The sequence below is a fragment of the Hoplias malabaricus genome, chromosome X2, assembly GCF_029633855.1.
Source record: "Hoplias malabaricus isolate fHopMal1 chromosome X2, fHopMal1.hap1, whole genome shotgun sequence".
Lineage (NCBI taxonomy): Eukaryota > Metazoa > Chordata > Actinopteri > Characiformes > Erythrinidae > Hoplias > Hoplias malabaricus.
This window is the reverse complement of record NC_089819.1, coordinates 38,804,999-38,819,701: the sequence shown is the minus strand read 5'-3', so window position 1 is coordinate 38,819,701 and position 14,703 is coordinate 38,804,999. Positions and strand designations below refer to the sequence as shown.

Sequence of the window (14,703 nt, the reverse complement as noted above, 5' to 3'; positions counted from 1 at the left end):
AGATATTTGAAGTCTTATGTTTTTCAGTTGCAAGTTTTCAGATTCAGATCTTATTTTTTTTAGTTTCATATCTTTTTTTCGGTCACAGGTCTTATTTTCAATTTTGGATCCGTGTTTTTCAGTTTCAGAGTTTTGGACCTGTGGGAGGAGGGACATCAGCAGAGAGGGGCATGGTATAATGACTGACAGCATAGCAATGAAGACAGAGGAGCTTCCTCAATGTTGACTATGAGAAATATCACTGAACACTCACATTATACGCATTATTCTGTGTAAAACATTGACATTAGTGACAAAGTGCTTTATAGTGAGCTCTTTTAGACAACATTCTGCACCAATCACAGTAAAAGAACTATAAACTCTGTCAGAGTGCATAGTTCCACAGCCACACTTTAGTTTCCAAGCACTTTGCTGCCTAGGGTTTCCGCTCCATCAGGACAAGCTACTGCAAGCCTGTAATGAATCTGAATAAAATGCTTATTCCCCAGGTTCTTAGTCTGATGTTCTGTTCCACATTAAATTGTGCTTTAGTTATGCTAAAATTAAAATTAAGTTATTATGCTTAAATCTGCCTTGAAACAATCTTAACATTATATTTGGCTGAGAATAATACCTCCATACAAGTTTTTTCATCATTACAACACAAGTGTTAATCATCATTAACACTCCTTATAAACTCAAAAGACACATTTCACTGCTGGTTGTGGTAGCAGTAATAACATGCTATATTTGTGTTGTAGGTATGGAGAGGCCAGGTCCTATACTCCACGACTGTAAAGAAATTTCTGAGTGTAAGTGTGTCTTCAATCAGATTAAATCATAAGATTAGAGATTTGCTAACTATACCAGACCTCAGGAAACTCATCCATGCCTTTGTCTAGCAGGATTGGTTACTCTAAAGGTTCCTAATTAAACCAACTACCCTTAACATCTGCTGTTACTCACTGAGCCCATCACATAAGTACACAAACCAATCAATGCATCTCTAGCTCTTCACAGGGGGTCATTAGATAGGCACCTCCCCTCGTCAGTGTTTTACTGAATTAAGCCCACCCTCCAAGATAGCTTTAAAGTCCTACCTTACCCTTTAGCATCAACAGCTGGCCTCCCTGGTAACTAAGGCCTCACTGGCACTGTTAATGCATGATCAGTGGCACCAGTTCCATGTGATCTTTACCTGCTACATCACTAACCACCACCACAGCACCTCTACAGTGCATTTCCACAACTAGTTTGTGTTCTCATTATCCACAACAACTGACTAGACCTTTCAGCTATTTCTGATAACTCCTTCACAGCTGCCCTTAGTTCCCGGCCCCTGATGCCGAACTGCACAAGCAGGGATGTGGCACACTTGGATACAAATTGCCTAACACATATCTCCACCGGTCTAACGTGCCTGCCACCCGCATTCCCTCACCTCAGCTGCCAAGTCTGTATACTTCAGCTTCTTCCTTTCAAATACTTCATCTACTGTGTCCTCAAATGGAACTGTTAACTATGAAATAAACTATCCATTTACTTTGAGTACAGCACTTGGCCTCAGTGTAGTTAATGCAATGCGCTCTGGGACCTGCAGTTTTTTTTACCTCTAACCGTTTGCTGTCCAACAAACATGCTAAAACCCTTAGCATGTCTCCATGTACACCTCCCCTGTGACAAACTAACCTTATAAGCTGATAGAATATTCTTGGGCATGCCAATCCCTGTATATAATCTAAATCTAGGATCTTAACCTACACACTGTCCAAGATTTTGTGAAGTTAGAAGGACATCATAAGTTGCTCCAAGCAAAAACATAATACGACTTGCCTCCATTACCCAATTCTTGCCAAGTGACCTTCCACTTCTCTAGATTCTCACAGCAAAGCTACTAGTCTTGTTTTGCCTGTGTAGCAGGATGGAGTTCTGCCATTGGTTTTACCTCCTATACTCCCCAGTCTGAGGATTTTGGGGTGGGACTTTCAAATTAATGAGGGGGGCGGGCCTTCCTTGCGCTATATGTATCGGCAGTGGTGGGTTGCTTGCCAAGGCATTTCCTGTTTCTCTTCCGGCGTCTGATCCCTGTATTGGCAGTGTTTAACGTCGCTGAAGTTTGTGGCTTGCTCCGTGACGATCGGAAACCGTTGGCTTGTGCTTGGATTGCCGGTGTCGGCTGGTTGGATTCCGGTGTTTGCATCATAGCGAGGGTATGTTAACGCTAGTTGACCCGTTTTATTAATGATCAGATTGGGAGATACTAATATTTCTTTTAATCTGGTGCGTGATAGTAGCAACCGTGCTGCATGGTTGGGTCGTTACTGCTGCTGTACTCTCTGATTTTGACCGCAGTGGGGAACGCTGTGCTACTGTCTGTTGGTATGTATGCCGATTATCTTACTTTTAAAAATGAGATTTTAGTCGAATGTATTGTTTAGTGTTTGTGTTTTTTTTAGGTTCCTGAGCCTGGGTGGTCCTGGCTTTTGTCCAGTTCCTGCGGTGCTGCTGCTTTGTCTTGGGTTTTTGTTTTGCTTCAAATACTACATTGTTGTGCCTTGGTTTTGTTTTAGTTTGTTTTGTTTTAAAGACTACATTGTTTCGTTTTAGTTTGTTTTGTTTCTGTGATTTCTTCTGTATTTTTTTCATTTGAATTTGTTAAAGTTATCATCATTACCCGCAAGCGCTCGGTGTGTGTGTGTGTTTGATGTGAAGAGTGGTGTTTTTTTGGAGTGAGTTTGATTTTTCTTTTATTTTCTACATTTGTGTTCTCTGCTCTTCTTCTCTCTCTCTCTCCTGTTAGACAGGCGCTGTGGGTCACGGCAGGAGGTTATAGGGTTGGTTTGTGGAGTCCCGGTCACTCGTCTTGCAGTGTAGAGCACTGGGTGTGTAACCTGTGTGGTGTGATTACATATGGTGGTGGTATAGGGGACTCCCTCTGAGCTCAGTCTCTGCCGTGGTAAGCCCAGCCCTGTTCTACTACTTGGTCTTGTCTAGTAATTATTTTACTGCTGATAGTTCTCCCAGTCCTGTTGGTTACATGAAACTGTTTTAAAACCTATTGTTAATAAAATTGGAAGTGTTGGAAATACATCTCTGGCCTCTTGGTGTGAACGAACCTGGGTGTCTTTCTCATCTCTTTTCTTTCCTCTGGGCCTTAACGCTCCCTTTTTATTTCCTAGGGGTGAAAGTCCCTTAGGTGGCGTAGTCGTGCTACATCACTTTAGTGTATATTCCTCCTGACCACTACCACCTCGCCACACCTGTTACGCTGCTATTGCACAACATGCCTCCTCTTCCTGATCGCGAATAAATCTAGTCATCGTTTGCCTTCTCTCTGGTGTTACCAAATGCTTACTAAACGCTTTCCAAGAATCACCTGACCCAAGGCCTGTTCTTCCGCATTGCACATGGCCAATCACATCCTGGCTACCTGCACTGCTACTCGTGGGTTCCACTTCCTTCCTGCTTTTGTGACTGGTGCTGCTGCTTTAACCACTGCATCTTTAGACCCTGACAAAATCGTGTCACAGCTCACCTTTGCACATTTAAATTCCTCAAATAAACTTGCGAGTGATAGCTCCAGTACCCCTCTCTCATACCATGCCACACTACTTAAACACTGAGGCACCCCTAGCCACTTCCTTACAACCCATTCCATCCTCTCTACGTCTGTGATCGAAACTGTCATAAACTGTCAATGGCCATCTGATACAAGGCAATAAGCCAAACTGCAGACACCACAAGTTCAACTTCCCTGGCAGATATGATCTATCAATTCTATTAATAGCCTTCACCAATTCAGCCTTTATTCACAAAACTTGGTCGGTATAATTTAGCACTGCATTATACCATCTACCTAAACTCTTCACTGGTCTCTCCGGTACTGTTGGAATCATTTCTCCTTCCATCCAAAAATATTCCTGTACAAGCTTTCCTTTGACAATCGACAGACCTCTAGATTTGGTCAGTTTAACTTTCAGCCTAGCCAACTTTAGATTATCATTTAACTTCCCAAGGAACCACCATATGCACAGGCACAGTAGTCGTCAGGGTCGTCATGTCGTCCATGTAAGCCCTGTTTAGGGGAAGCCGAGTACTATCAAGCAACCGCTCCCTGCCTACGACCCACTTACAGACCGTGATTACTACCTCCATCACCATCGTAAATGTTAACGGTGAAACCGTACTTCCAGCCATTATACCCATTTCTAAACGCTGCCATGACATAACAAATTCCCCTGTACAAAAGTAAAACTGAATGTCCTCAAAATATGCTTTAACAAGCTTAGTAACTTTATCTGGCTCCTGGATCTCTACACTCTTTCTAGATCTCTACACTCTTTGCTGTATGAATCTGATGCCAGATAATGCTGCTATGTTTCAAACATCCTGCAAAGTGAGAAAACCCTGCCTTTTGCACTGAAATATTAATTTGTTTGCTTTCAAATAAGTCTCTGCGCTATCACACTAAATAAAATCATTAAGAAGACTTATAGGCCGAAACTGTTCTATACCCACAGCATCTTTCTCCTTAGGGATAAGGATACCACCTGCTCTTCTCTACTCTTTTGGAATGATTACTTTCTTTCAAACTATGACCATCAACCTCCACAAAAACTTCAAGACCTCAGGTGCATACTTGTACACCCAATGAGGCACACCATTAAATGTTGCCACACATAAATGTTTTGTTTTCTTTTACTTTATTAGTTTGAATCATGTTTTTATCGCACACTTAATATTTTTAAATACCTATTATTTTTTTACTCTTATTCCTTATTAATTAGTTGTTTTTTTTTACTCTTTTTGTTTCTGTAAACGTTGAATTGCTATTGTGTATGATGGGTGCCTTGTGTTACCATCAACAATTTAACCCAAGGACACTCACTAAACTTCTTCAAATCTCCAGCTTCTTGAAAAATCACTGTGAATTGCTATTTAACAAATTTTGAATGTGTAAACAACACTTACCTGAGGCAAGAATCAACAGCAGCTGAAGTTTCACCATGTTTATAGACTGCACGCAAAACCCCCAATTACGCTTTAAAGCAACTAAATCCAGTCCACATCTATACAAGAAAGAACGGTAACAGGTTAAAACTCAGGTATAACTTGTATTTTGCTGACCTTGAAATGCAAATGAGATTCAAGGATTGTTAATTCATTGTTCAAGTTTCTAAATCTCACATTTTTTAGACAATATTTTACACAACCCAGGAACTGAAAAGTAAATAAACAAGAAATGTGCAAGATTGGTAAATATGTACATTTGTAGATTTCTAAGACCAGTTTAAGTGGTATTTAGATGAAAACAACAAGGGGTTACACTGAAGGTTTTAATATCCATTAGTAACAAGAGTGCCCTTATAAACAAGTGTCGTTGACAGGCTGATGAATCCCACTTTGACAACAAGATTGGTTATGTGATTTTTACTATACTGCATTTATTGTTTTGTATGTAATATGGTCTATATGTATTCTGAATTCTACTTTGTTGGGCTGACATGTAATACATTAGTCAGTGCATATAGGATATTTAGCATTTAGTATCACAAAGTTTAAGCGTTGTTAGAATGTTGTTTGCAAATAAGTGGACATTTGTTAATATTGTATTAAGTAGAGTAAGGTATATGTACCCATATATTTTCACTTATCTAATTCCAAAATAACAATATTAGAACTCCACCTGTAGCCATTTTGTAATATTAGGGCCATTACCTCAAAAACCATGTAGAAGCTTTGCTTAAATTACATGTCAAATGTGCTGTAAAAATACTCATTCAACTATTCCTGCTTTTTGAATCATTATATTGATATGTTAGGTACAGTAGTTAGTTATATTTACTGGCTGAATTTATAATGCAACAATGCAGAATTATCTAATGTATTAATGAACAACTACATTCATGTTTTTGTTTTTAGGCACAGGGGTGAAAAAGGAAATTAGTTTCAGTTAGAAAATCAAGAAATCTTGCCATAAATATGATTAATGAAGCGTGCTTACCTGTTCAAAGGAACTGCACAATGATATAATCTGAAATTCCAAAATTTTAAATATAGGCACATGTATCTGGACACGGTCTAACCAAGCTATAATATTGTGTCAGGTACTAGACATTCTGTAACCTGCCAAGCCCGATGTACCACCTCTTCATAAAGAGACAACTGTGGCTGTATTCAAATCAGTGGTTAAGAATTGGAAAGCAAAAGGATTCCATGGTAAAGGCAAAAGGAAAAATTTCCAAAAACAGTGAAACATATGTAGAAGTTGCAAGTCATGCATATAGTAGAATATAGGGTAGGATATTAAATACTGTAAGCTAACAGTCTTTGTCAAGGCAGGCTCTAACGGCCTTCTTGTGAAATGTCCTGTTTTGGTTCTATAGTCACTCACCTGATGAAAACCAGAAAGTTCATAGAATGATAAAACGTGAATAAATTATTAAAAGAGTGTTTAGTTTTTTGTCTGTTTTAACTGTAGCATTGATTGTTGCCAAATCATTGTTGTAATATGCATATGCATAGAAATCTTATATTGTATCGAAAGCCTCTTAATCTCCTTTTTAAATGGTGCCACATTTGACAGGAACATTGTGGGATGTGCAGTAGAGTTCAGTATGTGGGTTGCACCCATGAAAAATTTGCCAAATCCTTTCTGCCAATGCCAAACAGCTTATTCTGCCATTAACTCATTTGGTGTTTTCAGCAGTATAACAGGCTTGGTAACTTTTATATATAAAAAATAATCTACCAAACACAAATGTCCTTCCTTTTTGTGCTATATTTATAAGGAAGTTAATATCATACGCATATTATTACAAGGATTTGGCAATAATCAAGGCTACAATTGATACAAAAAAAATGGGGGGGGGCAAAAAAAAAAAAAAAAAACCCTCAAACTTATCCATGCCTCAATATCTTTTGTTAGAAATACAGATAACAGAATAAGAGCCTATTCCTAGCATTTTGACCCACTATATGCACTCTTGGCCAAATCTCAGTCGAAGAATCAAATCTCCACCACTAGTTTGAAAGGATGGCTAGTTCGATGAATGAGACCATAAGACTAGTTATATTTGTGCGTAAAGGCGGCTTGTTGAGTTTCTGTACCAAAGTGACTACTCTGGTTTGTCTGCCAAAACATCTACTTCAGTAAGGTCTAAAGGCAGCTAACTGGATTTATTAAGAAGCTACTTGGAGTTCTCCATTTATAATTAATTGGATATGTGAAACAATGCAGCCACTTGGACTTGTAGACAGTCGTAGCAGTGTGCTAAGGTTAGTTATCACTAAATGTACTAATACAACTAGTTGTGTTCATTAAGCTATTGTGTGAAATGGTTGTTACTTACTTTGGTTATTTGCTCACTCTTAAAATTTTATGATAGCCTGTTAGTCCAAAAAATAATATTTATAATGATAATAATATATAACTCACAGACAGCACCAAATAGCTGATATAGTTTCTTGGCACAGCCATGAACCTGATTTTTCAAGGACATCTAGCCATCAAGTAAATTCCTAGAAAAGTTATCCCACTAATGCCTTCATTACTTTTCACCTTTGTCTTCTTTCAGCATGTATACCTATGAATATGCAATTATACCCTGCTTCTATTCCTTCACATTTTGAATTAAAGTAATCCCTCACTACTTTGCGGTTCATCTTTCGCAGGTTTTTTCAAGGGGGCTTGTGGCCGCTATATCGCGGATATTGAGGGAAAATCTAGGAAAACCATGAAAGATGAATAGCCAAAAGTATTTTTTTATTATTATTTACATGTATTAGACTGGGCCTGTAGGTGAAAAAATATATCATTTGCAAGTATTTATTACGTACAGTACATGTATTGTTCATGTCCACATCAGAGTGAAATTTACTTACGCTAAATCACAGCTTAGGAATTACTCTATTAAAGAAACTGGTAGGATATCACATGTAGTTCCAGCTGAAAAACATTATAGAATGACTGTTTAATGGAAAGGGTGGGTTGTTAACAGTACAGGGAGGGTTTAAAATACTCGTTAAATACATTTTTTAAAAAAATTTAGATATACGCTACTTCGCGGAAATTCGTCTTTTGCGGGTGGTCTTGGATCTTTTGGGTTTATGAACCCAAGAGCACCAGGAAAGTACATGAAACAGAGACAAAGAGGGACAGAATGAAAGGTTTACAAACCAGGAAACATAGCAAAATGACCATACTACATTACATTATGGTGCGTTTGCTGTTCACTCTCCCTGGGGCTGTTCTGATGCCGGTTTAGTGCCTGGACACCCTATCTGGGTTTAAAGCCATCAGACAGAGAGATTGCACAGGATGAGCTGCTCCTAAGAACAGTAGAATCATGGGCTGCAGGATCAGAATTTAAAGAAATCTGCATTGAAGATGTTTAGATTTGTTACATTAACTGTATTCTTTGAATTTGGATGCTGAGATAAGGACTACCAGATTTTATTCATATCACTGCATGTGTGATCTGCAATTTATAGATTGTACATTGTGGCTGTTGCAACAGTGTTAATATGAAATTTTTCAAAATTATGTGGCTCTACAATTTCTGCATTGTATTAAAAGGTAATAAATGTTTTTTCCTAATCCTGTAACATTAACATTTTTTTTCCAACAGTGACAGCAACCTGGAATTGCTATATTCTTATGTAAATATGCACCTAGAAAAATAAATGACACTGGCTTCTTCCTATGATTTTTGGTTAAAATGAATAACTGGTGCATCCCTAAGTTACAGGGTATTCATTGAAAACACAATGAAGAAAGACATTTTGTGACAACAAACATAAACAAAGCAAAACACTTGTTGACAACTGTCCTTGGCCCCCTTTATTTTTTCTTCTTGTCCTGAGTGGAGGTAAACCAGGTGTCCAGTAGCTTTTTGCTATAGTAAATCTGCCAACCATGCACCTGAACAGCAATGACCATCAGCAGGTAGAGGACAGAGACAGCAGAGAAGCCAAAGATAAATCTGTACGCTTTGCCATGCCGGTAGAGTTGCTGAGCCACGGGGAACATCTCCATGCCCCCGTAAATGATAGGTGCAACACAAAAAAGTCCAGCACTGATCATGGAGATGACCAGGTAGCTGATGTTGTTCCTTGGAAGAGCCATGAAGCTGATAGATGTGGGGATAATGCTGAGAAGGTAAGGGTATTCCCACTGGTATGGACTTGCCACAACTTTGTGAGAGACCAGGTTCAACTGACTGACCAGCACCTGAGCTACCACTAGAGCCCACAACAGAGCATGGACCAGGTTCAGCTTTTTGATCTCTGACTTCAGAGCCACGCTGGGGAGAGAGCAGTACAGAATTATTACCAAGTTAAATTTTCATTTTCAGTCACTCTACTAAATCCAAATAAAATCAAATCGTGCACGGTGTATGAAGGTTGATTCTTTAGTTTTGAACTGGATCCTAGTATTATGTAAGGCTAATATGTAATAGAAGTTGCCTCAAGCTGTATACAGTTCTTAAGTAATTGTCTAATACATTTGCAAATGTACTAAATTTGGGTATCAGATTTGATCATAATGATTTTTTTAGTTTTTTCCAAACATTACTGCCATCCCATCATTAGTCCCGTTTTTAGATAATAGTTAAAAGTAGGCAAAACAGTTTTTTGTGTTGGTGTTCTTTTTAAGATGTTTAATCCAATTAACTGAAAAGTGAATAAAACTGAAAAAGTCATAAAAAAGATCAAATCAAAACACATTTATCAATTCAAATACATTTATGAACACATAGCCTAGTCCATTTATGAGTCCATAGCCTAGTCCATTTATGAGTCCATAGCCTAGATGGAACCATTGTGTGTAGTCATAAACACAAACGGCACCAGTTACTTGCAGGACATCACAGACTTACCTGTTCACTCACAACTTTTAAATAATCAATTCACCTACCAATGTATTTTTGGACTGAAACAAGAGCACCAGGGAGGAAACCCACACAGACGAAGGAGCATGTATCCAACACCCCAAACAGTGACATTTACTTATTTATTAACTTATTTTTATTTTTTTTTATTTTTGATATCAGAAACGTTTCTAATGCTGAAATGCAGGTTGACAACATGGGACAATGCGGATGGATGATTTAATAAAACAAACAAACCCAGTGTTTATGTATTAAGCCACCATAACAGAAATATTTGCATTGCTATCTTGATTCACAATGTTTTGTTTCATAACTGATTTACATACAGAACACTAAAGATCAAAAAGTTTTCTCCTGGGAAGGAACAAATTATTTGTTTCAGAATATATACATAATACTATCAATGTCATTGTGAAAACTACTTTAATTTTTTATTATTATTTTGTCAGTTCTACTATGATTTGGAACAGTTAACAAGAATGAATGGCTGAACAAAAAAGAATAATATATAAATAATAAAGTTATGTTAAAACCAAGCTCACCATTGTTTTGTTTTTCTTGTGAAATTCCCAATAAGTTTGATGTGTCACATGACCCTCTTCCCATTGAAAAAACAAAAGTTGGATCCAAAATGGCCACCATGGTCACCACCTATCTTGAAAAGTTTCCCCCCTCCCATATACTAATATGCCACAAACAGGAAGTTAATATTACCAACCATTCCCATTTTATTATATATATATATATATATATATATATATATATATATATATATATATATATATATGAGGGTCCAATCAAGGTTTTAAAGGGCCTGTCGCTACCGTCTAGTAGTCTGCCAGTGAACTGGTCCTTTTTTTATATACACATGTGACTGTGAAAATAATTTACACATCAGAGTAGTATACACAATAAAATCTATACTTAGATCATCCTCCCAGTTAATACAAATGCACACGCATTCAGACAGACAGACCTCATTTGATAATGGGAAGCCACACGTTCCCGGTGCTGAAAGTCACTCCCATCAGTCCCTGTAGCTCTTGGTCCAGCTCGTGAAGCCATAGCAGCCCTAAACAATCACAAATGCATCATCACATATTTTGCAAATATTTACTGGAGCAGTGCATAGCTCTGTTTGGGCTGAATTAAGCACATGTCTGAGTCTGTAAAATACTGGATACTGGTGTTTAGTCTTTGTGAGAATTTAACTGCATTCAGCAACAAGAGCATTAGTGAGATGGGTAAAAGCCACTTGATTTAAGGTACTGATGATGGATGATTAGATCTGCATAACAAACACCACTCCAAATCATCTCAAAAGTATTGGATGGTATTCTGTCACTTGGGAGGACTGAGATTCAATGATCCACACCACACTGCAGGGAGGGCTTTATGTTCACGTATCCCATGCTTAAAGAGGACAAACGGTGCCAATCAATAAATGTGTGCAATAAATTTATATATTATATAATAATGTATAAAATAGTAGCAGGGAAAAAGTAAATTAATTAATAAACCAAAACAAAAATAAATAAATGATAAATTCTACATTTAATACATTTATTTCTACATTTCCTTATAGTAGCTAGGTGTAACAAGTTGCTGATCAGATCATAAACGACCACAGCATTTTCAGTGGTTAGGTGTAAGATGCTATTTCATTTAAATGTTGTACAGTGTTGCTGGTTGCTAATTGGAATATAAACAGCCACAACAACCCTAGTGGATAAGTGTGGTTTTTAAATGTTCAACGATAGGTGATAACAGAAATGCTGTGGTTGAAGCTAAAACATCTTTTCCACTGTATAATTATAATAGATTAATTTATTTCTACATTTCTTCCCCCAGTGTTATCATAAAAACACAGAAAAAGCAGTGTATACACTTACACTTGTCAGAGTTTCTCTGCCATGTTTCTAAGTAGATAAATTTGTTTGCAAACAAATTAGACACTTCATAACCAGACTGACTTTGTACTGTTTCTGACAGAGGGATTAACTTCAAACTTAGGAAGGCTTAGCAGGGAAATAAATGCTAATGCATTGCTTAACTTCACTCTGAGTCTGAATCAGAGACTGCAGCAGAAATTCACAATACTAAATTTGGAGTATTTAGCCACTTCTTGTTCCTCCCTAAATGTACCACAGTTACAAACATTTATTGCATATTTCTTTTTATTATACGTCTGTAACCATAATGATTGATAAAATGAGAAAGTATACTTTCTGTTGAATTGAAGTCATTTGCTCCTTACACCCACATGTCATGACATTGCCAACATTTGAAATAAGACTCCAAGTAGGATTCTGAAGATCCTTAAATTATACTGCTGAATTATTTCATTTGTAAGCTGTGAATTTATCAGTTGTGACTTCATTGTGGGCAAATTCTATCTGTATAGAACATGGCCTTGTCCAGGTTTCTAGTGTCTTATTTCATTCTCCATTTATCATAACTGCACAGAAACTCAGCTGAGAGCCTACACCATTACTGACAGATATACTGGAGTATGAAATGCAAAAAAATATATATCCAAAAACATTAAAAAAAATCGTGGGCGGTTGCAAATAAAAACATAAAACGTTACTGGCGTAAGGTTCATCTCAGCTGTTTCATTTACAATTAAGAATATATTCAATAACCTGGATATTTCGGATCAAATGTTACAGAGAAAGCGAAAAACGTTGAAGTGCAAGTTCATGCTGACTTTTCTCTAAGTGTTCAAGCGGTCCAAGTTCCCCCATTCCACCTTAAACGGTGATGCAGTACCATACCAATATGTGTCTTAAAAGACGGAGAACTATAACTAAATACCGAAGACAAAAAGCTGTATTGTATTCTCATTTTGAGACTTCATTTCGACGCCTGAACGACTGAACTTCTCTAAAGTTAACGATTCTTTAGCCAATACCCCGATCAAAAATGACAAAACGCGTAATGCGGAGAGCAAGAAATTAAACATTTAAATCTAGCCAGCTTAAAAACACTTTGCGGTTAATTTAAAGCAATTAATTTTACCTCACAACTCACAGCAAGCACAGTGAAATGGTCAGCAATGTTCTTCGTCGTTCACTTGTCTCATGTTTAAACTCATTACTGCCTCCTTTGGCCTGGAAAGTACATTCATTCCCCACAGAGTTAAATTATAGGTAATCAAGGGAAATATATTCTTCACCCAAAGAACACATTTCAAGGCCCAAGAACAGCTCACTAGTGCCTTTGTGTGCTGATTGCCCAGGCAAAGCCTTGGAATTTGTGCTATGTTAGCCCACTAGTAGCCTTTTTGGATAAAGAAATTAAGTTGGAACTGTGTTAGAGTTAGAAGGACCTGCCAGGACCAGAAAAGAATGTGTCCTGGTTTGTGGTATATTGATTTGTCATAAGTGTAATCTGATGATGTTTTTAAATATGTAATTAATTCCATTAATATTCTTTAATGAATTATGCCCTGATCAGAGTTTTTAGTGTGGATCATTGGGTGCAAAGCTGAAACATATCATGAGAAGGGCACCAGTCCATTTAGAGCTTTAAAGCAATTGTAGGTTTGATATTAGCATAGTAATTTGACTTTAAAACCCTTTAATTTTATTTTTCTCATGGCTTAATGTTTTGGGAAGTAAGATAATTATGTGTATTATTTATACACTGTCTTAAAATGTACCCTTTTCTCTTGTTCACATTAATTTTAGCATCATATGGACATCATCAAAAACGTTTTGTCCTCAGTCCATGTTGTGATGTCTAGAACTTCAATAGCGTACACTAGGTGCACTGCTGTGTCTGACCCAATTGTACAAGCACAAAACACACAAACAAACCACCACCATAGCCTATAATTGTAGAACTACAGAGTGCTCCTGCATGATGAGTGGAGCTAAGAAAATGTACAATGAGATAATAATGCTGTGGATGATCAGTGTTTGTCACAGGAAGAAATGACAAAATAAATGCCTAGTATTTAATAGTTAAATACGTGATTAACCAGTTGAATTATTCACCCCTGATCAGTGTTACAGTGGGTCTAGATTTTACCTTTAATCATTGGGTAGAAGGCAGGGACACACCATGTACAGGGCAGCAATACATCACAGGACATCGCACACTCACTCAGATGGACCGATTAACACCTGTGGATATTTATATATTGCCAGTCAGCCTATCAACACGGGTTTTTCAAATTGTCGGTAACAAACTAACTGACTTATTTTTTATGGAATAACATAATTTTCTTAAAATGTAATGGCAAAGGTTTTCAGTAAGATATCACAAGATCCTGTGATTTTAATACTTCAAAAAGGTTATTATTTTAAATGTAAAATGAACATGTTGGGAAAATGGGTTATTGCTTTGAGATACTAAGTCAGTATTTTAAAACAAAATTCATTCATTCATTCATTCATCCTTTTTTAAACCTAATATTATCATTTACATGTTGCCAATAATCCTAATTTATTTATTGTATCCTTACAGAATGTTACCATATTTTCTTAGTTGTAACATTAGAAATATACGTTTTGTGGCTTTTGCAGTTAAAATATAATGTCTAAATGATTTGCAAATCATAGCATTATTTTTATTTATATTTTGCCCAGTGTCCCAAATTTTCTGGAAATAGTATATGTATGTAAATTTGCGGGTTTTTACCCATTTTTACAATGTCACAAAGAACAGGAACTTTTTGTAGGGCTTAGATTAAATATGTGGACTGGGAAGTAAATGGTGCATTTGAAAGATTTCTAACAACGTTTGCTTACCATAAAATGTACACATTGCAAACATTTATTCAGTGATATTGTTTAAAAATTTGAGGACATATAAGCTTTAATAC

The 14,703-nt window shown here is 37.0% G+C and overlaps 1 protein-coding gene across 3 annotated transcripts; it reads right to left on the bottom strand.

The window, feature by feature from the left end:
• Positions 1-7,735: 7,735 nt before the first annotated feature.
• On the bottom strand, positions 7,736-13,978 carry LOC136677106 (protein jagunal homolog 1-B). 3 transcript variants are annotated; one of them, XM_066654522.1, is made up of 3 exons: positions 13,908-13,978; positions 10,849-10,944; positions 7,736-9,284 (listed from the first exon to the last, which is right to left on the bottom strand). In XM_066654522.1, exons 2-3 carry the CDS (start codon positions 10,935-10,937, stop codon positions 8,822-8,824), a joined length of 552 nt encoding a protein of 183 aa, XP_066510619.1. In that variant the 5' UTR covers positions 10,938-10,944; positions 13,908-13,978; the 3' UTR covers positions 7,736-8,821. The 3 variants fall into 3 exon arrangements, with proteins under 3 accessions (XP_066510619.1, XP_066510618.1, XP_066510620.1); XM_066654521.1 differs by lacking the exon at positions 13,908-13,978 and adding an exon at positions 12,894-13,042; XM_066654523.1 differs by lacking the exon at positions 13,908-13,978 and adding an exon at positions 12,906-13,035.
• Between the last annotated feature and the right edge of the window lie 725 nt (positions 13,979-14,703).